The sequence below is a fragment of the Eschrichtius robustus genome, chromosome 5 (assembly GCF_028021215.1).
Source record: "Eschrichtius robustus isolate mEscRob2 chromosome 5, mEscRob2.pri, whole genome shotgun sequence".
NCBI classification, from domain to species: domain Eukaryota; kingdom Metazoa; phylum Chordata; class Mammalia; order Artiodactyla; family Eschrichtiidae; genus Eschrichtius; species Eschrichtius robustus.
Window position 1 is genome coordinate 79582474 of NC_090828.1, and position 27066 is coordinate 79609539.

The 27066-nt window shown below is 37.1% G+C and overlaps 2 protein-coding genes across 8 annotated transcripts in view; one reads left to right on the plus strand and one right to left on the minus strand.

Annotated features, from left to right (window-relative positions):
- Window positions 1–13785, minus strand: part of RIF1 (replication timing regulatory factor 1) — a 49673-nt gene extending 35888 nt beyond the window's left edge. For 3 of the 6 annotated variants that reach the window (XM_068545126.1, XM_068545127.1, XM_068545122.1), the window contains exons 1-10: window positions 13749–13785; window positions 13157–13272; window positions 12339–12417; window positions 10221–10317; window positions 9022–9149; window positions 8834–8928; window positions 7770–7959; window positions 5915–6007; window positions 3518–3656; window positions 1124–1275 (exon numbers count right to left, since the gene is read on the minus strand). In XM_068545126.1, coding sequence (XP_068401227.1) covers window positions 1124–1275; window positions 3518–3656; window positions 5915–6007; window positions 7770–7959; window positions 8834–8928; window positions 9022–9149; window positions 10221–10317; window positions 12339–12417; window positions 13157–13260 — 1077 coding nt within the window. In that variant the 5' untranslated portion in view covers window positions 13261–13272; window positions 13749–13785. The other 3 variants (XM_068545121.1, XM_068545123.1, XM_068545125.1) reach the window with 3 other exon arrangements.
- A 100-nt stretch (window positions 13786–13885) lies between these two features.
- The window catches only part of LOC137765377 (RNA-binding protein 43-like), a 149495-nt gene continuing 136314 nt past the window's right edge, over window positions 13886–27066 (plus strand). Inside the window, exons 1-2 of one of the 2 annotated variants that reach the window (XM_068545128.1) lie at window positions 13886–13970; window positions 22423–22507. The gene's annotated coding sequence lies outside the window, so the exon portion shown is untranslated. The remainder of the gene's footprint in view (window positions 13971–22422; window positions 22508–27066) is intronic. The other variant, XM_068545131.1, reaches the window with a different exon arrangement.

Below are 27066 nucleotides of genomic sequence, written 5' to 3' on the forward strand. Positions count from 1 at the left end.
TCAAGAATATACAATGGAGAAAAGACAGTCTCTTCAGCAGGTGGTGTTGGAAAAGTTGGACAGCCACAGGTAAATCAATGAAGTTACAACACTCCCTCACACCATACACAAAAATAAACTCAAAATAAAGACTTACATATAAGACATGACACCATAAAACTGCTAGAAGAGAACACAGGCAAAACATTCTCTGACATAAATTGTAGCAATGTTTTCTTAGGTCAGTCTCCCAAGGCAATAGAAATAAAAGCAAAAATAAACGAATGGGAGCTAATCAAACTTACAAGCTTCTGTACCGTAAAGGAAACCATAAACAAAACGAAAAGAAAATAAAGAATGGGAGTTTGGGATTACCAGATGCAAACTATTATATATAGAAGGCATAAACAACAAGGTCCTACTGTATAGCACAAGGAACTATATTCAATATCCTGTAATAAACAACAATGGAAAATATGAAAAAGAATATATATGTATGTATATAACTGAATTACTTTGCTGTACACCAGAAACTAATACAACATGTAAATCAACTATACTTCAATAAAAAATAAATTAAAAAAAGATAAAAGGAGTTATCAGGGCTACCCTTTTTTACTTAAACAAAAATAAGATTAAGCTTTTATGTTTAAATGCAGCAAGGATATCAAAATCTAAAGGAATCTGTAAAACTCATGTGTAACAATAATGAAAAGCTACAATGGGATTAAATGATTGGTTATCACTATGTAGCCTAGAAAAAGGAGATACAAAAAATTAGAATTGATCCAACTCTGTGTAGCACATGATTTCTATTTCAGTAATGCTGACTCTACTCTCAATTTTATATTCTACGTCACATGCAATTCCTTTAAAAAAAATCTTTCATAATGCCTCTAGAGTAAGAATAGATATTTGAGTGTTACTGATTAAAAACGTTTTAGATGCTCCATTTCAGACGATTGGAGAATATCCTTTGAGGAAAATGAACTCAAGTTCTGTGTCTGGGTGAAAAAATCTTTTATATAATGTGCTCTGCTAACACAGCAAAAACAGCACTGAAAGATTAGATTGGTAAGAATCTAAGAACACATTAATAAAAAAAAAACACATCAAGTATTGTAAACAACACTTGTAATGTTACCTGTTCAAAATTAGCAGGAAGATGAGGTCCTAGTCTCGTCAATAAATACCACCAGACTTCTAGTTTTGTCAGCGCTAGAGATTCTGTTCTCACATGGATAGAACTCAAAGGCTGCATTAACAACTTCAATCTTTTTGCACTACATAGTATTTCTTAAAAAAAAAAAAAAAAATTAGCACCCAGGTAAAAACATTAAAGAGGTAAAGATTAAACTTTAAGAATGATAGTATGCAACAGCCTACTATAGCAAGAGAATAGATTTTAAAAAAAAATTTTAATTACCGGCTGTTCCTGTTCTACCCAAAATTTTCATCTTGACAAACTTTAGTACAACCAGGTCACAATACTTAAGGCTTATTTTAAAAAATAATAACTAATATTTATTAGATACTGTGTGCCAAGGGTGATTTTTCCACCATTCAGCAATGTCTGCAATATTTTTGGTTATAACTGAGAGGCAGGGATACGGAGACTGCTACTCGTACCTAGTGGGCTGCATCCCAGGGATGCTGCTAAACCTCCTCTAACGCACAGGGCAGTTCTCCACAGCAAACTGTCCAGCCTAATATGCTAAAATGTTGAGAAACTCTTTCTAAGCTGCTTTAGTATTCTCACTATCCCCATTTTACAGATTAAAAAATAGAGGCATATTTTTACCTCAAAAAAAGTTGTCATTTAAAAAATTTACTAGTAATTTATTTTATCAAACACTTTAACTGTTGGTGCAATTAATGAGATTTTGGAAATCTAAATATTCATTTATATTTAGGTCTACTGTACATTAGCGATAATCACAGATTGCTTAAATTCCACACAAACACTAAATACTTCTTTAAACACAATATTTATACCAGAAGTGTTTACTATATCAGTGACAGGAGGATATATAAAATAACACAGTCTGTGCTCAATCAACTTATCAAAAAGACTTAAAAAGGATTGTGAAGCATCTGTCAAGTCATGTATTTGGTGGAACAACACTGATCAATGTTTCTTACAAGTATTCTGCCATTTGGCTTTCAATTAACATTTTTATAAGAAGAAAATAAAGTCAGACCACTGTGGAAACAAATCCTCTAATCCTTTCTGAACTCCTATCTATGAGAGGAGGAGAATACCAACAACTGCTGTGCAATACTCCATTCTCTTTTAGTTACAAGATCTGCCTTCACTCAGAACAGTGATGGGTGTCTACTCTTTGACTACCTTATCTAGTTTCCCATTTAGCCATTCTCCCAATGAGATTTTTAAGTGGAACTGTATGTGGAATTTCTGAAATGTTGTTTACAGATGGCTGACTCAGCTGCGAAGAAGCTCATTTTTGCCCCTTCTGCCTTCCCCTCCTTCCTGTAGTCTGCAATTAAGGCATACTGAAGATAACAACAGAAAAAGACGGGCATCTGATTCCTTAACGACTTCCTGGATCCATAATACCGGTCACAGACTCTCTAGCTCTTGACTTATTTCAAATGAGACAGCATTTTATTTGTCTTCTTTAAGGCACTCCTATTTTACACTTTAACACAACTATACATAATTCCAACAGATTTAATCCTGGATACCTCACACTGAGGTTCATAAACAATAACCAAAAAAAGGTGACATTTCCAATTAAAATCTGTGTCTGGCAATATTTTCAATAAAAGTAGTTGTAGTTAATGCAAATAGTTATTTACAAAACACATTTTAAAAGGGATTAATGGTCTTTGGCAAGGGAAAACATAGGATGAAATCAACATTATTTAGCAGATCTTGTAAACTATCAATTATACCTAAGATTAACTACCCAGTTAAGGAGGTACTCATACGGACCCACTTTTGGGTGAAATACTTTCTCACATATATATATTAAGCACCTCCAGTGGACAGTAAAAAGATAAGGGTAAGGTACATCAAAAGGAATCACTTCTACATATTAATGTTAGCCCACTACCAGGCGCTGTTCTAAAGATCCTGAAAACAAGTTCCTCAGTCTCTGATACTTTGATTTCATAGCAATCACAATTGTTTGCTATCATCTATTGGCTGTGTGACCTTTGATGAACTACTTAATCTTTCGAAAATAGCAATAATGCTTACCATCTAAGGTCTACTGTGATGATTAAATGAGAAGTATGTAAAATGCTCAACTAAGTGCTGGAATTCACTAAGAAAGCCACAAACAGCATCTGTCACTTTGTTCAGTTTTTGAAATAGTGTAAAATAAACTTTATATCTGTGATTTTCAATAATGCCTGGCCTTTGAATTCTACTTTTAGCTACAAATTTATTCCCCTAAAATAATATTCAATGATAGGTAAATATTCAATATAAAGCCCCCCCCCCAAAAAAAATCAGAAAAGCTTCGTTTTTCATCTTAAGTCATAAAAAATCGAATTTTTAAATATTACTTACCTGGATTTAAAGCAAAATTATCTATTAAACTCTTCCAAGCAATAAAAGCTATTTTTTTAATCATGGGTGCTCCACTACGAAATCCCAGTTCTTCTAGCTGTAATAGAGAATTGATGAAACTCCCACTTCGATGCAAGGTCTAAAAAGGAAGAATCATTAAGAAGTTACTTACCTACCTGAAACAATATATAGGCACTATCATCATTCATTTATCTAACTCACCCAGTGTTAACTATGTAAAATCTAAGGAATTTAAACTTTTTAAAGTACTGAATTTTGTATGCATATTCAAAATTCTAGATCACAAAATATAAAGCTCCATGAAATAGATAATGCATAATACACAACATTTCTAAAACATCAGAGAATATCAGAAATGTGATAAATTCCAAATTTTACCAACATATTAAAAAAGGAATTCATATGAAAAAATCTGAATATTAAAGAAAAATAAGAAACTCAAACTAATAATCTTTTCAAATACACTGGAACAGGCAGGAAATAGTTAAGTAAAAGATGTATAAATGACAAGTAAACAATGCATCCCAAGAAAAAATACACAAAAAGAACATTAATAGTCATAAGTGACGATAGTCCACACATAAGCTGAACAGCATATAAATGTAACAAAAACAACTGGCTTAGAAATTCACAAAAATCCACAAGAAAGCTACTAGAGCCAATAAACTCATTTCAGCAATGTTGCAGAGTACAAGACCAACACACAAAAATCAGTTGTGGTTCTATACAACAGCAATGAATGATCTAAAAAGGAAATCAGGAAAGCAATTCCATTTACAATAGCACCTAAAAAAATTAAACACTTAGAAATAAATCTAATCAGAGGTGAAAGACTTTTAAACTAAAACCTACAAAGTATTGTTGAAAGAAGTTTGAAAAGGCCTAAATAAATGGAAAACCATCCAGTGTTCATGAACAGGAAGATTTAATATTGTTAAAATGTCAATACTACCCAAAGCAATCTACAAATTCCACATAATCTCTATCAAAATTCTAAAGGCCTTTTTCACTGAAAAATAAAAGCTGATCCTCAAAAATTCATTATGGAATTGCAAAGAGCCCCAAATAGCCAAAACAATTTTGAAAAAAAAATTATAAAGTTGGAAGACTCACTTCCTTGACTTCCAAATCTACTGCAACAGTAATTAAAGCATATGGTAATGGCATAAGGAGAAACATAATAGACCAATGGAATAGGGATCCAAAAATACTCTCACATACACTGTCAACTGATTTTCAACAAGAGTGCGAAGACCATTCAACAAAAAAGTCTTTTTAACAAATGGTGCTTGGAAAATTGAGTATCCACGTGCAAAAAAAATGAAGCTGGACCCTTGCCTTACACCATATACTAAAACTCGAAATGGATCAAAGATCAAAATTTATGAATTAGCAAATCCAGAGAAAAAGCAGAATGGAGGTTACGAGGGGCTGCAGAGGGAGGGACAGAGGGAGTCACTGCTTATGTAACATGTATAGTTTTTGTTGGGGATGATGAAAAAGTTCTGGGTGTAGACAGTGGTGATGTTTACACTACTGTAAATGCTTTTAATGCCACTGAACTGTATACTTACGATGGTTATGATAAATTGTTATGTTTATTTATCACAATAAAGAAAATCACAACTCCACCCCCTCAAAAAAAAACCTGGCTTAAAGATAGAACATACAGTTGATTCTCATTATTCACCATAGTTATGTTCTATAAAGTTGCCTTGACACTGTATTAGCAAATACTGAGCCATGGCTTCTAGGGAAAATGCAGGGTTAGGTTCCTGCAAGCCTCTGATCACATTTTCATCAACCATTTGACACACAACCTTGTTTTATGTTTGTTTTGGTTTAAAGACATCTTATTTAATATATATTGTTGATTCACTAACATTGAACTCACAGCAGACAGCACTGTAACTCACGCCTGAACAAAGTCTATCTAACACATGTATTTCCCCCCTAAAGCACATCACAGCCTTCCGCTGCTTAGCAACCACAGACAGCACTTCAGCACTACACTTTGGGGCCATTTAAAACTGAAATCACCAAGAAAAAGCACGAAACGTGAAAAATGTGGCATTAAATGGATCATGAAATGGACATTTGTTTAAAGGACATTAAGAATTGAAGCAAAAAGGCAGAATGTAACCTTGCTCAACCTCAGCTGGGAACATGCATGCTGTAGGACTCAAATTTTTTTTGCCACTACACATGCGTACAATTGACCGCAAAAGCAGCACAAATACTGATGTTGGGTTAACAAATAAATTTCAGTAATTTTCATATATGGCATGTGTGAATAATGAGGATCAACTGTACTATGGAAAGTTAAGAAATTAAAGGGTCTGGCATGTAAAAACTGTTCATTAACTGTGTACTTACCTTCCCAAGAAGTCTGACAAACAAAGGCCATAATTTTAACACATAAGTCTCATTTTTACTCATAAATAGCTTCTGGAGTTCCGAAAGTAATTTCTGAAAACCAAAGCAAAAATATTTACCAAAAAGACTCTTGGAAAGAAAAAGAATGCAGTATTAAATTGATCTTCTCAGCCAAGTAACTTTTCCCAGTATTTTATCAGGAAAACTTCCACACATATAGCAAAGCTGATAGAGTTTAACAGTAAATATCCAAGTATAAATACCATTAACATTTTACTATGCTTGTCTTACCACATATCTGGCCATTCTTCCATCCATCAACACAGTTTTTTTCCCTACCAATATACTTTCCCCTAAAAACTTCAGCTTGCATTATCATTAGAGTTCAAATGATAATGCTTTAACCACTCACTCTAACTTTAAAAATTAATAGCTTCATGGGTAACACATCTGAGAAAATTTAAGTTCAAATTTATTAAGACTTTTATACAGTGGACCCTTGGACAATGTGAATTTTAACTGTGCGTTCTACTTATACTCGGGTATTGTTCAGTAGTAAATACTACAGTACTGCACGGTCCGTGGTTGGTTGAATCCAAGGATGCAGAGGAACCACAATTACAGAGAGCCGACGATGAATCATACAAGGATTAAACTCAAGTTGTTCAAGGGTTGACTGTATATGCTCTTAAGAAATTAATAAATTTATCAATAAAAAAACTTACAAAGACACTGGCGTCACTTTTAGACTCCAAACCTTACCATGAGGCATCCTGAATTTTAAAATATTAATAAACAAAACCCCAGGTTTTAGAATCTGGACGTCTCCACCACCTCCTGGATTACTGTAATGTCTCCCAACTAGTCTCCCTGCTCCTACGTAGAGTTTTTTCTCAACGCAGACAAAGTGATCCCTTTAAAAACAAAGTAAGTATGCATATCACTCGTAGACTCAAAAGCTTCAAATATGGTTTTCAATATAACCCAGAGTAAAAACCAAATGCCTTAAAATGGCCCCCAAGGTCCTATGTGATTTGGCCCTGTTTCTGGTATCATCTCGTCCTCCTCTCATCCTCATCACTCTATCCTACTGCCCAGCGTTCGCTGAACACAACCAAGTTCTCATATCAGAGCAAGGCCTTTTGCGCTCATGGTTCCTCCCGCCTCAAAGGAGCTTACTGCATATTATTCAGGTAGCTAACTCCTATACTGCCTTCAATCACCTTTCAAATAACCTATTCTTTTTCCTTCCCTGACCACCTCACCCTTCCTCTCCGATGGCACTTTCCATCCAGTCCTTGCTGTTTTCCATTAATGCTCTTTACTAAATATACTATATACTTTATTATCTCTCCCACTAGAAAATAAGCTCCACAAGTTGCTTTTGTTCACCGCTATACACACAGTACCTAAAACAATGTCCAGTATATAACAGGTGCTCAATAAATGTTGAGAAAGGTTGAAAAACCTAAAACCTGGGGCAAGTAATAACTTTAGGTAACTGTACACACTAGATGCACTTGTGTGCATTAAATTTGTATCTACTGGGATTATGCTATAACAATCCAGATAGCGATGAATCAGTTAATGTTCTCCCTTTTCCAAAAATGCAATTTCTTGCAATCACCATTCTTTGGGGATGGGGTAAAATGCCTGGATTGTAGTAACACTGAATAGACAGCTCTCCTCCTTACTATAATATAGGATCAGTGTGACTACATTAACTTAAACAATTCTTTGTTTTAATTCAAAGAGGAACTTCCTAGATCACAGAGCAATTACACCAATATGAGCCCTCAGCTTGGTGCAAAACCTTACAATGCAGTATCCAAAAAATCCTTAAAGTATTACTTACGGTAGTCATAAGCTGCTCTGTGATAGATGCTATTTCTTGTTGTTTCTGAAGTAACAACGGCATTCCCATCTCTAGAGCAGTAGCTCCCCGCAAATGTACCTTTTGGGCCGAATGAACCACTAAAGGTATGACCAATTTTGCCCATCTAATTGACTCTTCTCCCATTTGAATTGGGGCTTGTTCAATTAGCCTGTGTAGAGAAAACAATGACTAAATTAGTTTGACCTCACCATTTATGTCTAAAGTACCAGGAAAATATACAGTACACAAGTACGCAGAAATATGCATAGTATGGTGCAATTGTTTTACAATACTATATACACATATATACACACACAAAAATAGATCTAATTTTTAATTGCTAATTTGTAGACTTCCCTATTACTTTTATAAACTTTTCAAATAAGGAGAACGCATCATCTTTCCTTCAGATTAAAAAAATTTAAATACTAATTATTTTTACAGAATTAAATTCAATATTCTTATAGGACAGGACAGCTAGAGAACCATGATACACTGTGAACATCAATCAGGGCATCAGAACACTAAGTAGTTAAAACATATAGCTCAACAACTAAAGAAAACTTTCAAAGAATGAAAAACAAGTTAAGACAAAGCACATCAACAGTTCATGCTGTCAGCACATCCATTATGAAAAGCAAGGATGTGTAGGAAGAAGACAGGGGATTTTCCTGTTCCCCTCATCTGCTGCTAGGAGTTGTTTAATGCTTTCCTAAATGCCCGCTACAGCCCACGTAAAAGTCTGTATTATTTTTTAAACTCTTGCAAAAGCTTTAACAGAGATAATTTTTAAAACCAGAACTGTGTTAGCAGCAGCAGCAGAACCAAGGCTGTATTTTGAAGACTGCCTCAGTAAAAATAAAGAAACCTAGTAACTTATGCACATCTACTTCCTTCTTCCTGTTACTTTTTGACTTTTAGTCTAGAGAACATTTCCTTCTTTTAATGTTTAACTCAAATTCAAGTCCCAAAAGACTACTCCTTAAAGTAAACTCTAAATTTACTGAAACTTCTTCTAAATTCCATAGCATCCAAACTCATACCTTATGACGACATTTAATGCTTCATAATCCACAACAGCAGAATGCACCTCTCCTCTATTAAAGACTATTTCTAATGAATCAATTATACTAGATACCTGAAAGACAGAACCAAATAAATACAAATCGAATAAGTCTGAATTTTTTAACTGGCATGTGGTTAAGAAGACATATACAAAAACTATACTCACTACTTTGCCAACAACTTCAGTGGGAAACGTCTGTTTGGATATCACCCAAAGTGCCCTAGTACGTACATTTTTATCTGAATTCTTAACAATATCATTCAGTTTTGAAAGCAGTTCTTGAATATTTGTCTCTGAAAAATAAGCAGTTTTAATTATGTGGAATCATTTACATCCTTTAAAATCTCTAACAGTAAAACAGAGAAAAATCCTGTTCCCTTCAGTGTCAAAAAATTAAATGCATATCCAGAGAAAAGGACCAGAGAACCAATGTTGATATCAAACTTCTTCCCAAAACACAAAACTCAGGTCAGAGGGAAGGTATTCTCAGAGAAAACAGATAGTAGCCTCCAAATCTGATATTTTTCAACTAAAATATTTCTGTAAGGTCTTATTATTAGGTATGAACATACAAGTCAATTTTTGGCAAGACATTATGAATCCTATATCTCTGCTCCAAAATGAACAACTACTTTAGATTGCTAACATTTCTATATATAAAAAAAGCCGAAACTTTTTCCTTAGAAAAAAAGATGGTAACAACTTTCTGATATCCTTAATCCCTATGCCTAATTTCCTCTCTCTAAAGATCACCTCCCAGGTTTCCTTTACCATGACAAGCTACTTACAGAAAAATAATTAAGATTATAATCCTCCCCTGATATCCATGGGAAACTGGTTCCAGGACCCCCTCTCAGGAATATCAAAATCCAAGAAATGCTCAAGTCCCTTATGCCTTCCACATCCATGGGTTCTGCATCCAAGGATACAGAGGGCCAAGGATGCTTGAAAACTCAGAAAAGCATCAGATCCTGTGCTTTCATTACCACTTTTAGCTCCAAATTATCTCATTTACCACTAGGTGAAAGAACTTTTCAAATTACAGCATGTTCCTTAACACATGCTTGTGTAAAATAAATGACCATCTAACTTCCGAAGCAGGTGTGTTTCTATAAAGGATAAGGTTCAGTTTTCTCAACAGTTATTTTTAAATAGGCTTATTTTATTTTCTTTTACAGCAAACTTCATGGTATCAAAGTCAGAACTGCATCTAAGGAAAAGAAACCTTCCAACAATGATATAACCTAAACACTTTCTCAAAAGCAAATCCTAAACTACAGGTTATGAAACTAATAGAGAGGTAACAACACTTTTAACAGTATCAAACTATAAACTCTAAAAATATTGTATCACAATAAATTTACCTGATAATCCAGAGGTAATTTTCGGATTATATAAGCAAAACCCCAAGGCCTGCAGAGCAGCACTACTGAGCTCTGAGTTTGGACTGGCAATGTGAGTCTTCGAAAACAAAATAACATTTGTTACAAACAAGTACAACTGTAAATTAATTTTTAGACAGCAAAAGTTGATTAAAAACAAAAATTACATTTTAATCCCAATAATCAACAAATCTTTGAGAGCAGATTAAAAAGGAGTAAGATCAGGAGGCCATGGATACACCTTGGCAAAGAAAGACGGAAACTAGGTAGAGATCAGCTAAATAAAGAATATTTTTCTTAAAAGGAAAAGAACATCTCCACACATCTGAAAGCAAAAAAAAAAAAAAAAAGCCAACAAATGGAAGATGTTGAAGACACTAGACAGGAAACAAAGAGTAGGAGCAAAACCCTTCCACAGAAAGAAAGCAAGACTCAAAGGCAAAAGCTGACATATTAGCTATGGAGTGGAGCAACACCTCTAGCACAGAGAGGGAAGGAGCTGGAGTGTAACATTTACTAAGTAGCTGAAGTGCTAGGACCTTTAAGCATTATCTCAATACTTCACAGACAGGAGAATTTGAGTCCATGACCATCTGGAATAGATGGAATTCAAAGCCCAATGCATATTCTATATGTGAAAGTTATAAAATCCCAAACCTGTCAAAGGGAGTCTTGCCATATGCCCCAACCCTACATTTACTTGTAACCCTGCATTCTTGGGTACCATTTCCCATTCCAAAGTGATTCATCTTCAAATCCCCCCATTTCTCTGAATCCAATATCCAAGGAATCCTCAATTATCTGCTACTCTTGACAGAGAAGAATGATCAATGTTAGTAGTCAAATATAAGAACAAGACACTTGCTTGGAGCACCCCTTTCATAATTAATCAAACCAAACATCCAAAATACTAAACCCTGAGATACAAAGTCTTAAACACTTAAGACGATGAGAACTACTACTATATCTCCTAGATAGTAGCTAACATGTGTGTGATCAACTTTTGATTTTCCTATCATTAACCACCCACATGCTTCTAAATAATTAGGCATTTTAGTTACAAACCCTATTTACAAACAATGCAACTTGACTCAAAATGCATGCAAATGAGTTTCTGATCCTACATGCTCTCAAATACCAAATACATTATGCATGTCTTCACCACAACAAATACACTACCAGAATGTGGAAAATGACAATGAAGAAAAATGGGACAATAAATAATATCTTTAATATTGTTTATACTATTAACAAGTCTTGACCTACTACACAATAAAGTTCTTGCTTACATGAACAAAAACCACTGATGACTATAGCAGGAATACTTAAGGGTAGGCAAGGCAGTACCCCCAATGCCTCAACATTTGGCCCGAAATCATGGTAAAATGTACAATGAACATCTTGACAGAATACTTCCGTTTAAAAGCACAAAAACAGGGTCATAAAAATAAGAACTCAAAGGGACTTTGGAGATTTAGTACAACCTCTTCATTCTAGAAACAAGGAAATTAAGTTACGTGTTAAGGAAAGTCAAGTCACAAAGGCACAGTATACTCAAGTGACGACAAGAGCATAGTTCCTCAGTTTGATGTTAAACTACACAACCTCCCTATAAACAAGCAAACAAGATAACCACAGTGGTTTGTTAACTAAGCAAGAGTGGCAAAAACTAAGGGTGCGTGAAGATAAAAAAATGAATGTTACCCATACAGTAGACCAATGACAAAACTACAGATTCATTTTATTTAAAAGTACATTCCTACAAAAGGAGAAAAAAAACAGATTAAATAATCTCTGATCACTGTTTTCCTATCAAGAGTGCAAGTTTTGGATTCAAGTGGCCACGGCCGACTTTAGGCATGTTAAACTAATTTCTTCTGCAAAGTGGGGATTAAAGACTAGCCTCACTGGGACAGGGAGGATTAAGTGAGAGAAAACAAGATAATTAAGATAGCACCTGATACATTGTAAGTCCTCAAGTAGTACTATAATAACCCTGCTGTTATTTTATTTTAGACTCAAAGTTTTTGAGTTAATTGGCAAAACCTGTTTTTCCCCACAAAGTAAAAACTATTTACTATTTACAACAAAGATACATACCTTTAAAACTCTGAATAGCTGAGGAAGTTTCTTCTCAATTTCTATAATGATTTCTTTTCCATCTTCTCCAGTCATACGACTTCAGAAAAGCAGAAAGAACACAAATTTATGCAAATAGCAGACATAAAAATGAACTATGAAACACCTGCATAATCTTTTTAAACAATATGTTAGAACACGGGCAAATTAATTGACCCAGTGCTTAAGATGCTTAAGAACACATAAGAATATAAATGCGAAGAAACCCTCAGAATAACTTGTGCATCCACACTGTACACAGGTTTTGACAGCTTCCCTATGTGAAGAGGGAACAGGGAAATCTACCCCTAGTTACAAACTTAGAACCTTACTAAATCTTTATCGTTTTGTACCAGTTGTTACCCTTTCCTTGCAATTTCCAAACTACATTTAACTCAGAAAAACATGGTCTGCAGGGGGAAAAAAAAAAGTAGGAAGCATTTGCGATTAAAAGAGAACTCGGTTTATTGCTCTCTATTAAAAAACCAATTGTGGGTTCCCCCACTGTGCCCCACAAGTGGCTCACGCTGAAAAACCACTACTCCAGCACGCTCCCTTCCAACCAAATTTGTCTTAACCCTTCGCTTGCAAGACACACGTACAGGCTTCCTCATTCCAAACTTGCACCTAAAGGGCAGCAGCACCCGCAGCCGGGAACGTCACCTAGCACTCGCCACCCCGGCGTCCCCACAGCTGCCAGACTTCCAGAATACACAAACTCGCTTCGCGTGCCCCACCCGGACTATCTCCTCCCCAAAACCCGCCAGGGCGCCCCACCCCAAACCCCCAGCAGGCCTCACCTGGTCAGAGTCAGGTAAGCGTCGGTCTGCTCTCCATGGGAGGCGGAAGGGTCTTCCAAAGTCTCCAACAGCGGCACGAGGGGGCTGCGGCCCGGGGCCGTCATGTCGGCCCCCCGCTGAGGCCCGGACCGGAAGAGGAGACAATCCAGTGACCGATGGAAACAGCTCCGCGGCGGCCCCGCGTGAGTCCGGGCCCCAGACCCGCGCGCCCGCCCCCGCCCTCCCAGAGCCACCGCGTCCACGCCCCGGGCCCCTGGGGCACAAACCCAAGGTCCTAACCTCCGCCTGCGCGCCGCAACACGCACCCAGGCCCACGCCGCGCTCCGCCCAGGGCCCGCTCCCGCCACCAGTTTCCCGGGCAGCTTTCAACAGCGGGAGAAGACCGGCGCGGCGGCGGGAGAAGCCCGGGGAGCGAGGCGTCTCACCGCGAGGGGGCGGAGGTTGCGCCAGGCTGACGTTCCCCGCGGCCTAGCACCGTGACCCCAATATTCACCCCCAAGTACGAAAACAGGCCTGCGTCCTCTCTGCCGCTGCCCTGCAGCACCCGGACGCGGCCCGACCTCGACTTTCCCGGCTCCGGCTGTTTACTCACGCGTGCGGCCCGCTCCCTCCTAGACCAAGATGGCGGCGGGGGCGGGCCCCGGAGCGCGCGGGAGTAGGACAGGCCTGGCGGGAGAGGCTCGAGCCAATCCAACAGGCAGCGGCGCGCCGGAGTCATCGATCGCCGCCCTTCCACGCCTGCTGCCCAGCCCTGCCCCTCAGGTGGGGGTGTTTTGGCCCGTATTTAACCCGCGAGGGGCTTGAAATTCAAAATGTAAGTGAATCGTCCAAGTTTACCAGACTAAATTTAGTGGGTCTTCAAACTGCAAGTCCAGTACTTGTTGAAGTATTAGCAACAAATCATTTAGCAACAGGAGATAACTGTACTGTGCTGTTTAAGAGCTGCGTTTAGATTGGTCTAGATTCCAACCCTAGTTCCGTGTGGCCTTAGCAAGTTAGTCAACCTTTTTATGCCTCAACTTCCTGCTCTGTAAAATAGGGATGATAATAATACCTACTTCAGGTTCAGGTGAAAGCTAAGTTAAAAAAGGTTGGAGAGTCCAGAGGCTCTCAAGTTTTAAGTATACATAACAATGGCCTGGGGATATTCATGATTAAACTGCTGGCTTCTGGGCCCCGCCCTTAGACATTGTGATTCCGTAGATTTAGGATCCGCATTCTTTTAATTGGCCTCAGGTGTTGAAGGGTGGGACTTGTCTAACAGTTAACACTTGGAGAAACTACAGTATACCCTTATTGTTTTTGTTTTTTGTTGTTGTTTGTTTTTCAGAGAACTTTAGTGCAGAAAATACACGAAAAGATTTGTACAAAATTTCTGATGTTTTGAACGAATTGGAAATTGAGTACTCATAGGGAACAAGTTTTCCATCAGTTGTATACGTGTGACTTAATTCATAACAATGAGTGCGATAACTATTTACTCTATGAAAATCTGATTATGGTTAATACGGAAAGATACAGATTGAATCTTGTCCAATGAGATTGGTGGGCAGTGGACTTCTAGGCAGATAAAACCTTGCACATGGATACTCCACCTCTCAAAAGGCATTTACCGCCCGTGGGCTTAACCCGCGGGGCTAATGAAGTTCGCGGCAAATGACAAGTAAAGCAAGCGAGCGATAACGAAAGTGTTAGAACCAAAATGATGCTCTTATGTTTTTTTCAGTATCTAATGTGCATGACTTTGAGTGAAGACGACAAAGTGAACAGGAACGCTGAATAATCCCCTCCTAAATGGCCTGTAAAAGTCCTTTGAAATTGTCAGAAGAAAATAATACATACAGTATACCCTTAATGAAAGTCAATTCTTACCTTTTTATAGACCTCTGAGCACTTTCCACAGCACACAGAATTGTATCAACTTTAAACCAGGCATTTAAGGCCCGACAGCAACTGGTCCTTCCGCTCTGGCCTCACAGGTTCCAGGCACCTGGCTTGAGCCTCTACTTACCCACACACAGTACAACTGCTTATCCACACAGTTTCAGAATTCAGGGCTGTGGTTTGCCCACCTCTGTGTTATCTGCATCTCGCAAAATGTCTGCCAAACCAAGCACTCAACACAGAACATGTATCAAACAGAAAGATGAAGGAAGAGAGGGAAGGAGACCTGCAAGTTTTTACGAGCCTACCTCTGGAAATTAAAGACTCAAGAAATGGTGAAAAGCTGTGTCTGGGTGAGGTGTAGAGACACTGTAGAAGTAATGGCAGACACCGCTTTTCAGTTCAGCCTGATAACAAGTTCTTTAACCTTCGGAGGGGAATTTGCTCCTCATTTTCTGGACTTTGGCAAGACAATACTTAAGAAGGTAAAGAGGTTATTAGACAATGAATGAAAAACATGGACAGGTTTGCAACATTGAGGTTTCAGTATAGTGGAGCTGTTGTGTTGGAAAGTGAGAGAGGATCTTGAAACCCTATTTTTTTTATGGTGGCTACAAGATAAGTGGAAAGAACATTGAGTTTGCCTTTAGACAAGTACCTCCACTCAATCCTTGTGTGCCTTACCCGGCTTTACTCTTCTTTCTAGCACTTATCACAATCTGATATTACATTGTATATCTATTTTTTATTGTCTGCCTCTCCCCACTGGAATGTAAATTCCTTGTGTATAGGGCCTCTGTTCTATTCATTTTTTTTTCCTTCTAATTTCTCATTTATAAAGAAGAGGTTGGGGTGGTCATCTTGCTCCTCTTTCAAATGTGTAGAACAGTGATCTTCCTAAAATGTTATATAATATTTTATCATTGTCACTCCCATGCCTGAGATTCTTTAGCAGTTCCCATCAATCAGAGGATGAATTTCAAAACTCTTGGCATAACATGCAAGCCTATTATTATTGGGCGACTGCTTCACCTCCAGCCTGACCCCGGCTTCAGCCAGGTTCTGAACAGTCTGCCAGGATCTCTAACTTTTCTATGTCTTTGAAGGTCTATGTTGTTCCTTGTGTTTAGAATATTAAGTCGATTTTTCAAGTGTGATAAATGAGTCAACTAAAATCACACCTTTTAATGAAATCCTTCCCTCATCTACTCTATCCCAATGGAGAATTAAATGTTTCTGCCTCCATGCTGACATAGCGCTTTGTACATAGACCTGTTAAAATGAGTATCCCATTGATTTGGTTTTATACGTCTGCAGTGGCAGAGTTATGGTTAGCCTGAGGGAAATTAGTTCCAGCCATTATCTCAATCAGGGCCCCTTCCCTGCTCTTTAGTATTTTCTGATTTAAAGTACTAAGAGATTATAAAGTCTAGACAAATCTCATTCGCCACCTAGACCCTTTTCCAGACACCCTTCCAACCAGATTGCTACTCCCAAGCTTCTCTTTTATAGGAATTGTGAAGCCACCACCATGGACCTGCTCCCACTGAGCAATAAATTTGTATTACCTGACACTCAATGAATATTTTGAGTTAATTTGTTGATTTGTCCATGCATTAATTCATCCATCCTTTCATATATTCACTCAACTAATATCTATCTGCTTTGCCTCTCCCAATCCTATATCTTTGTTTCTCCTCAGAACATCTCCCTCAGGATGAAAAGTTTTGCAACCTCAGTCCCATATTCCTGCCTAATTTCCCCATTCTTGTCTTTAATCACACATTTTGCAACAAAGATCAAGCCTATAATCTCATATCTATCAATGACTCCTTTCTCCTACTTGCCCCAGTGGTCCTAATAATTCTTCTTACCTCATAATTCTTAGATCTGTCCAACTAGGATCCCAGTTTATGGCCTAAACATATCATTTCAGGATTATAATATTGCTTTTTTTAAAACTGTTTTTACTGAGTGCTAGATGTTTTAATAGATGATCTCATTTCTTCCTCACAATGGTTCTAAGATGAAGTACTTTTCCTGGATTTACAAATAAGCAATGTGAAGCTTAAAGAGTAAACTAGGGAACTTTACTGTAGTCATGTGTAACCCAAAACTAATCTATTTAAGCTGCATTCATTCATCAACATTTAATGAGCTCTGCCCTGTGGGGTATGGTTTTCATTGGTAGATTTATTCTTGAACATTGTAAGAAAAATTCAATATAAAGAGTCCTATGAAAACTCACTATTTACTATAGTAATCATTTAGTAAAATAAAGTATCCATCTGTAATCCAAATTGCTAAAGTTAATGCAGTGCACCCAGTTTTGGAGTCAAATTGGTGAGGATTGAAATACTGCTTTGCCACTGTGCAACTTAAGATCTGCCCCCAAAATGCTTAACTTTGCCCTGTCTTCATCAGTAAAATGAGAAGAAAAACACCAACATCAAAGTCCAGTAAATGATAAATATTATTACCTAGTGCCTAGCACAAATCCTGGCACATAGTAGGTATTTAATTGGTGTTTATTACATGAATACATGAATACATTACATTAATTGAAAAATCATGTTTTGGTTTTTTTTTTCTGAAATACATGAGCTAGTTTAATGTTTGTCATTTAAAAATTGTGGAGTATGAGGGTTCTGAGAGACATTTGAAACATTACCCAACATGATAACTATTTTACTGGATTCATTTAAAGAAAGGCAGTCTTTGAGATTGTTTTAGCTTTTTAGTCCTGTGTTGCTAAAAGATCTCATGATGGACTTTTCAACAGTTAATAGATGGTAAAAGAAAAATTTTTTAAAGATTATTTCATCCCATCATTAGTTCAGATACAATAAAAATATATCGCTAATAACATACCCCATGACCATCACGAAATCTACTACCTTTGCATTCAGACCTACTCCACAAAATTATACAATTGTATTAACTAAGAGGTGCTTTTAATCCTTTAACAGACCAAAGGCTTTATCTGTACATATAGTTACACGCTTTCCAGTGAGCTGTGCAGAGTTCCTACCATTTAGGACCAAGCCAACTCCTTTTCAGATGAGAAAATTGAGCCCCTTCAAGTTAAAATGAAAAGAGAGGGGCAACATAGTATAACAGAGGCTGATTGCTAAGGTTTGAATCCTGACCCTACAACTTCTTAGCTGTGTGACTGTCAAGTCACTCAACCTCTGTGCCTCAGTTTCCTTTGCTGCAAAATGAGAGTAATTGTACTTGCCTCATGGGCTTGTGAGGTATATGTAAGTTAATATCAATTCATGGAAACTGCTTAAACAATGAGTGTGTACATACTATAAATATTCAGAAAATGTTAGCCATAGAAACATTGGTTTCTCAGGTTTAAGTAAAACAACATGTTATAAAACCATGAATACTTCCCATCCCCTCCAAAAAAAACCACCACTTTTTCACTGAAATGGGTTTCCTAGCCCACATTAAAAGCATGAGACTACAGTCCATCAGCAATAATTTAATGTTATATTTCTCAAAGTGTGGTTCCAAGATCATTGCATCAGAATCACCGGAAAGCTTCTCTATATGCAAGTATCTGGTCTATACCTCTCAGACCTACTGAATCAGAAGTTCTTAGACGAGTCCAGTAATCTGCATTTTTTTAAAAAAATTATTTATTTATTTATTTATTTTTGGCTGTGTTGGGTCTTCGTTGCTGTGCGAGGGCTTTCTCTAGTTGCGGCAAGCGGGGGCCACTCTTCATCGCGGTGCGCAGGCCTCTCACTGTCGCGGCCTCTCTTGTTGCGGAGCACAGGCTCCAGACGCGCAGGCTCAGGACGCGCAGGCTCAGTAGCTGTGGCCCACGGGCCCAGTTGCTCCGCGGCATGTGGGATCTTCCCAGGCCAGGGCTCGAACCCATGTCCCCTGCATTGGCAGGCAGACTCTCAACCACTGCGCCACCAGGGAAGCCCAGTAATCTGCATTTTTAATATGCACCTGAATGATTCTTTTCAGTACCAAAGTCTGAGATTCCTACTGTGTTCAAGGCACAAGTTTTCTTTAACTTTTTTAGGACAGCTCTTAACTATTATTTGTAATTGGAATACAAAAAGCTATTTTTGAAAAAACCCACCCATGTATGGCAGAAATTGTTTGCCTATATTTCAAAGCAGATTCATGGAGAGAAAACAAGTCTTTAGAAGCTCAAGAGCTACAAAGGTAATTGAAACTGACAGCCTTGAGGAGCCAAAAGGGATAGTGACTGATTGTTATGCTTTAGGCCTTTTTGGAGAAAACATAATCACAAATTTAGAAAATTAATCCAGTTCAAATTCATCACCAGGGCTACTCATGGGCATGATTAAATGCTCTACTTTTCTTGATCACTGGATTAAGGAAATTTTTCTTAAACTGCCTATTCTAGTAAGCTAATATAACTGAAAAATTTAAATCCTCGAAGTGTACTATGGATAAAACAGAATTTTGACCTAAATTTGTAAGCTTCGTTGTCAGCCCTCATATGATACTGGTAGAAATGTAAATTGGTACAATCTCTTGGAAGGACAATTTGCAGTATTTATCAAAATTACAAATTTCCAGAGTTTTTGATGCAAAAATTCCACTTCTAAGCGATTATCCTACAAATATGCTCATTCATAAACAAAATAAAGTTTAGAGACATTTCATTGCAGAATTGTTTGATTTAAAAAAAAAAGAGATTAGAAACAACCAATGAGGACATGTTAAATAGATTATGGTACATCTATATTATATAATACTAGTCAGCTAACTATATACTTACTAATATGTAGTGAAATCCAAAATATTTTAATGGAAAAAAAATGTTTCACTAAAAGGAATCAGACATCCTTAGAGAAATGACTAACACCAGGGCTGGGCTTGAGAAAGTATAAGAAGAGCCTGGAATATCTTTTTCGTGCCAGAAAGTAAACAAGTGCTTAAACATGTTGGGAACATGTTTAAAGGACTCAGGAGCCAGCTTGAAGGGCTCCCACTGGCTGAATCTGGAACAGTGGATTATAAACCATTGAATAAAAAAAAAAAAGAATCCATGAGCCCATACTGATACTTAAAATATAAATAAATAAAGGGGGGAGAAGGAATGACAGAGTTAGGAAATTGCCGTTTTGCAACCGTGATAGTAATAATTGATTCAGGCAATAATCATCAGTAAGTGTTAAAACCATTGAGCAAAAGTCTCATGGGGAGCACAGTCTCAAAGTATCTCCTCATAAGCAAATAAGAAGAGATAAATGTCAGCTTTACTGTGGAGACACCTATGAAAATCACCAAAACTTGCACAAACTAGTATCACTGAGATTCCCTGAGGTAATTCACTGGGGAAGCAACATCACTTCTACGGTGTGCCTACCAAAAATTCATAACCTGAATCTCTCCATGAGGAAAGAATCAGAAAAATCCATATTGAAGGATGTCCATTAAAAACAAGTCAGGGACTTCCCTGGTGGTGCAGTGGTTAAGAATCGGCCTGCCATTGCAGAGGACACGGGTTCGAGCCCTTGTCTGGGAAGATCCCATATGCCGTGGAGCAACTAAGCCCGTGCGCCACAACTACTGAAGCCCGCACGCCTAGAGCCCATGCTCCGTCACAAGAGGAGCCACCGCAATGAGAAGCCTGCGCACCACAATGAAGAGTAGCCCCCGCTCGCAGCAACTAGAGAAAGCCCATGCGCAGCAAGGAAGACCCAATGCAGCCAAAAATAAATTAATTAATTAAAAAAAAAAAGTCAAACAACAAACTGGCCTATATTCTTCAAATGACAAGGTCATGAGAAACAAAGGAAAGCAGAGGAACCGTTTCAGAATAAAGAAGGTACAAGAGCCATGACAACTAAATGCATGCATGATCATGGATCAGTACATTTTGGAAACAATAAATTTTGCTTTAACTCATACAACTCAATATCAAAAAAACAAACAACTTGATTAAAAAATGGGCAGAAGACTTGAAAATACATTTTTCTAAAGAAGACATACAGATGGCTAACAGGCACTTGAAAACATTTTCAGCATTGAATAATTATTAGTGAAATGCAAATCAAAGCCACAATGAGATATGACCTCACACTCATCAGAATGGCTACCATCAAAAAGTCTACAGAGTTTGGCGAGGAAGTGGGGAAAAGGGTACCCTTGTATACTGTTGGTGGAAATGTAATTTGGTATAGACACTATGGAAAACAGTATGTAGGTTTCTCAAAAAACTAAAAATAGAACTACCACGTGATCCAGCAATTCCACTTCTGGGTGTGTATCCAAAAAAAACTGAAAATACTAACTCAAAAAGATACATGCACTCCAATATTCATAGCAGTATTATTTACAATAGCCAAGATATGGAAGTAAGCCAAGTGTCCATCAACAGATGAATGGATAAAGAAGATGTAGTATATAAGATGTAATATATATATACATATACATATACACAATGCAATATTATTTAGTCATTAAAAAGAATGAAATTGTGCCATTTGCAATAACATGGATGGACCTGGAGGGTATTATGCTTAGTAAAGTGTCAGGCAGAAAGACAATACTCTGTTATCACTTATATGGGGAATCTAAAAAATAACACAAATATATATAACAAAACAGAAACAGACCCACAGATATAGAGAACGAAGTGCTTAAAGTGGTTACTAGTGGGGAGAGGGAAAAGGGTAGGGACAAGATAGGGGTATGGGATTAAGAGATACAAACTACTATGTATAAAATAAGCAAAGATGTACAGCACAGCGAAATATAACCATTATTTTGTAATAACTTTAAATGGAGTATAATCTATAAAAATATTGAATCACTATGCTGTACACCTGAAACTAATATTATATTGTAAATCAACTATACTTCAATTAAAAAAAATTTTTTTGCTTTAAAGGAGTAGTGAAATTTGAACAAAGATATGTTACAACAAATACGTTTGATAACTGTATTGTAGTTATGTAAGAAAATCAGAATGAAAAATTCTCAGAAATTTAGGGAAAGATCGATTTTTCTGTAGCCATAGAACGAAGTCACAATCAGAACACATTCAGTTGATAAGCACAACTCAACTCCATGAACCTGCTTTTGTAAGCCAACTGATCATCATTAGCCTCTTGCGTATTACAGTCAGCTGATCAGGCATGAATTCACTCCAGAAAAGCCGCCTTTGAGTACCAACCAGTCAACAATAGTCACTCAAGTAACCAAGCTTTTAAGGATCACGCCAACCCTTTTATGCCTCTCAAAGGCCACCCATCCTGAACTCCACGCCTCCTAAAAACCCTATGAGTCCAGTAGTTGGCTTTGCTCAGGCTCTGCCTGACCAGCATAGCTCTAGATTACTATAGTAAGCAGTAAATTTCAGCTTTGTCTTTTTATTTCAGATATCAATGGGCAGTCTCATTATCCTTTGGTAATTCTGGAATTTCCACCAAGATTGTTTTAAAAACTCGTTTGGCAGTATTCCAGGTAAGCTCTGGGCCAACAGGTACACTTACTGGTCCAAACTTTGTCATTAGGTCAGCTGCCAGATGAGTCAGTCTCAGTAACCACCTGAGCTCTACTTTCATTGAATTCTCATTACTGTGTGTATTCTTTAGCCTGGGGTGTATAACCAAGTAGTTTTTTTGCATAAGATCATTATGCTTAGGTCTTTGTTCTAAGTAATTAGACCTTTTGGTTTGGAATAGAGCCATTTGGTAGTTACACTGAGAAGTTTAATAAGGTTAATAGACCTTTTGCTTTGGAGGTCTACCATTTGAAAATGTTTGCCATTAACCTGCATATTCTCCTGCTGCTTACTTTGGTTTTGTTTTGTTTTTCAGAAATTTTTAAATATTTACTTTTAGAATTCATTTAAAAAGAATAATGAGCCCACTATATGTTAACATAAATATTATATTTTAATTACAACAAGATTTTATGAAAAAAATTAGAAGCATGGCATTATGTTTACTTTTTTGTCTGGTTTAATAGAAGACTGCTAAGTTCTCCGAAAGGCTTCTACCTTTATTTTATTGTGCTGTGTTGTTTTGTTGAAGAGTAGGAAGAAAATCCAGCCTGGCATAGGTATGTAGTTGGAAGAAGAAGCAGTATTTTAATAGCCTTTTCAGATAATTGTGGATATTCTCCTTTTATGTAACACCAAAACTTGACAAGCAGTAGTTTCTCAAAGATTAATTGCAATGCGGAATCTGAAATCATACCAGTGAACTTTTTATACTCTGTTACATTAAAATACTTTGGTGTATCTTGAATTTTGAATGGATCTTTTACCCACGCATGATTTTGTATTAGTATGCATTGGTCATTTGAAAAATATTGTCATTGAATAATGTGCATCTTCCAAATGTTGACACATTTCGTTATACGTTACCAAATATCACCTTTGTTAATATCACTACTAATCTCATCAGAAAGTTCTTTCTATTGGTATATACTTAGTGGAATTCCTGGGTCACAGGAAATGAGAACGTTTCACTTTATAAGGCTATGACAACTTGTTTTCCAAAGTACTATTCCTAATTTACAATCCTACAAGCAATCTTATAGGAGAGCTCAACATTTTTTCCAGCATTTGATAGTTTTGAACATTGGCGTAAAAGAGTAACTTGCGGTGCTCTTGATCTGCATTTTTCTTTCTTTTTTTTTAAAATAAATTTATTTATTTATTTTTGGCTGCGTTGGGTCTTCGTTGCTGTGCACAGGCTTTCTCTAGTTGTGGTGAGCGGGGGCTACTATTCTTTGCAGTGCGCGGGCTTCTCGTTGTGGTGGCTTCTCTTGTTGCGGAGCATGGGCTCTAGGCGTGCGGGCTTCAGTAGTTGTGGCACACGGGTTCAGTAGTTGTGGCTCACGGGCTCTAGAACGCAGGCTCAGTAGTTGTGTGCACAGGCTTAGTTGCTCCACGGCATGTGGGACCTTCCTGGACCAGGGGTCGAACCCATATCCCCTGCATTGGCAGGAGGATTCTTAACCACTGCACCACCAGGGAAGCCCCTGCATTTTTCTGAAAATGAATTTGAGCAACTTTTCATATTTATTCTATTTTGTGAAATAGATGTCGTGCCTTTCATTTCTCCCTTTTTTTCTAACAGCTTTATTGAGATAATTTACATTCCTTACAATTTACCCATTTGAAAGGTACAATTCAGTGGTTTTAGTATATTCACAAATTTGTGCAACCATCACCAAAATCCATTTTAGAACATTTCATCACCCCCAAAAAAACTCTATACTTTTTAACTACCACCCCACTCTCCCCCAAACACTCCCCTCTCACTCCCAAACAACCACTAATATTTCTGTCTCCATAGATTTGTCTATTCTGGACATTTTATTTAAATGGAATCACATAATACATGACCTTTTGTGACTGGCTTCTGGCACTTAGCATTTTGTTTTCTAGGTTCATCCATATTATATAGCATGTGTTAGTATTTCATTCCCTTTTATGGCCAAATAATATTCCATTGGATGGATATACCACATTTTGCTTATGCATTTATCAGTTGATACATGTTTGAAGTTAAATTAAAATCCTAGTGTATCAGTTACATCTCAATAAAAAAAAATCCTGGTCTAGAGCTAAATTAAGGGCCATACAGGCATGCCTTGGAGATGTCGCAGGTTTGGTTCCAGACACCACAGTAGACTGAATATTGCAATAAAGCAAGTCACATGAATTTTTTGGTTTCCCAGTCCATTTAAAGTCATAATTACACTATACTGCAGTCTATTAAGTGTGCAATAGCATTATATCTTTTAAAAATGCACATCCTTAATTAAAAATCAATGCTGTTGAAAGAATGGTGCCAATAGACTTGCTCACTGCAGGACTGACACAAACCTTCAATTTCTAAAATATGCAGTATCTGCAAAGCTCAATAAAGTGAAGTGCAATAAAATGAGGTATGCCTGTAATTAAAGAATTTCCTAATCTCCAGCAATACAGGCAAATTTTTGCTATAGAATCTGGAACTCTTAAAGATACTTATTATCATGGGCTACAGATCTGTACCAACTAATTTAGTTACTTATAAGCCCTTCCGAAGGGAAAAATGTCTAAAATCATAAAGGCATGAAAGAGGAGATTTTTAAAAACTCAGCTATGAAAATTTTTTAAATATAAAAAGAAAAAATATAAAGCAATTAATAGAAGCCTCTATTTTAAGGGTAGACTGGACAAAGATTCAATGCTGTAACTTAAACAGACTTCAGGAAACTTTCAAAAAGTATTCTGGGTTACATTCAGTATCTGGAATACTGAAAAAGTAAAGAAGCCTTGTCTTCTCTTTTTTGTAGATTTAATAAAAAATAAATTAATTAAAATGTAAAATTGCTAGTTTAGAAAATATCTAATATGTGGCTCAACGTTTCCAGATAGCTTTAAAAAGTAAATAGGCTAGAAATCAATATATCGTATGGCTCTGTAGATGAAATACCCCAAAGTGTCTCTCTTCTCTAAGATGTGAGAGCCTATAGATAAGGATACGTGTAAATATAGTGAATAGAAGGACCATTAAAGAAACTATGTACCATGCCAGCTAAGAAACAGGACAGCTATTCAAAAATCTATCCAGTGATATGGCTCCAACGTAAACAAGAGCACCCAACAATTACCAATCTTTTTTCTATTTCCCTATATTTTATATAGTTATCACTTTATCAGTAGTTCCACCTCTATATCAGAGTAAAAGATTGTCTAAAAAGCAAGAAGAGAGGCAAATTGACTTCTCATGAAAAAAGAAAACAAAAAATTTTGTATTAAAGTAAAAATGAGAGTGCCGTGTTGGTTTTTTTAAAAGAAGACAAGAAAAATTTGAATGTATATAGTAAATTGTGGAAGACTTGAGAAGAAATAAACTTTATTTACCTTGGTTTAATAGAACCACTCAGGTAGTCAAAATCTCTAATAATTCAGTGTCTCAACTATAGCTGATATTTTGAGATCATTATCAGAGGGATATTCTTTATTCTCTGTGATACAACATTGTGAAGAAAATAATCAACAGAGCAGGACTGAACTGCTATCCTTGGAAAAGCCTGTTTGCAAGGTTGAGCCTTGGCTGGCATCCAGGAACTTAAATTTCAGGAGGGTTCCCAACATCAACTGATGAGAGTGACTCACTAAACTGTTTGTACAAACAATATGGTTTCTACTGAACCTTGCTTTTCCTTCTGGGTGTGTGGAATTTGGGTACATGCCAGACAGTGGGGCCTACGTGATTAGCCCCCAGTAGAAACCCAGGGTACTGAGTCTCAAGCTTCTGTGGTTAGCAACATTTCACACAACATTTCATACATGTTGTCACAGCTCATCGCTAGGGAAATTAAGCATGTCCTGTATGACTCCATTGGGAGAGGACCCTTGAAAGCTTATATCTGGTTTCCCACAGACTATGTCTAAGTGCCTTTTCCCTTTGCTGATTTTGTTCTAGATTGTCTATATCCCTTAGCCATGAATACAACTATATGCTGAGTCCTCTCAGTCCTAGTGAATCATTTTACCTGGGGTGGTCTTGGGGATCTCTAACCCAAACATCTATAAATGTAGTAAGATCTACTTTTAGACAAAAATATACTGCATCTCTTATACTTGATTGGATTACAGTTCATCTAGATACGGGAATGTATACTGTATGTGGTTCTAGAAAGTACCAAAAAGATAGCTATGGTACCAGAATTCTTATGGATGAAAGATTCCACCAATATAGGCAGATTAACTTGGAGCAGAGCCCATAAGATTACAGATTGAGTTTTTTTCCTTAATTGCATTATTTATTTATTTATTTGTTTATTTACTTTGTACAAACATGAAAATGTTAGGCCATGCTCTATGGATTTTAACTCACTAAAACACCATTGCCTATAAAACCTATCTCTTAAAGAAGCAAAATAAATAAAACTCTGTGCCGCTGAGTAATTACAGGCCTCAACTAATAAGTCAAAATAGCCTCAGATCTTCTACTAGGCCTTTCAGTCTAATGGTGGCACACCTACTCAATCACTATTGCTAGCAGAAACCACTC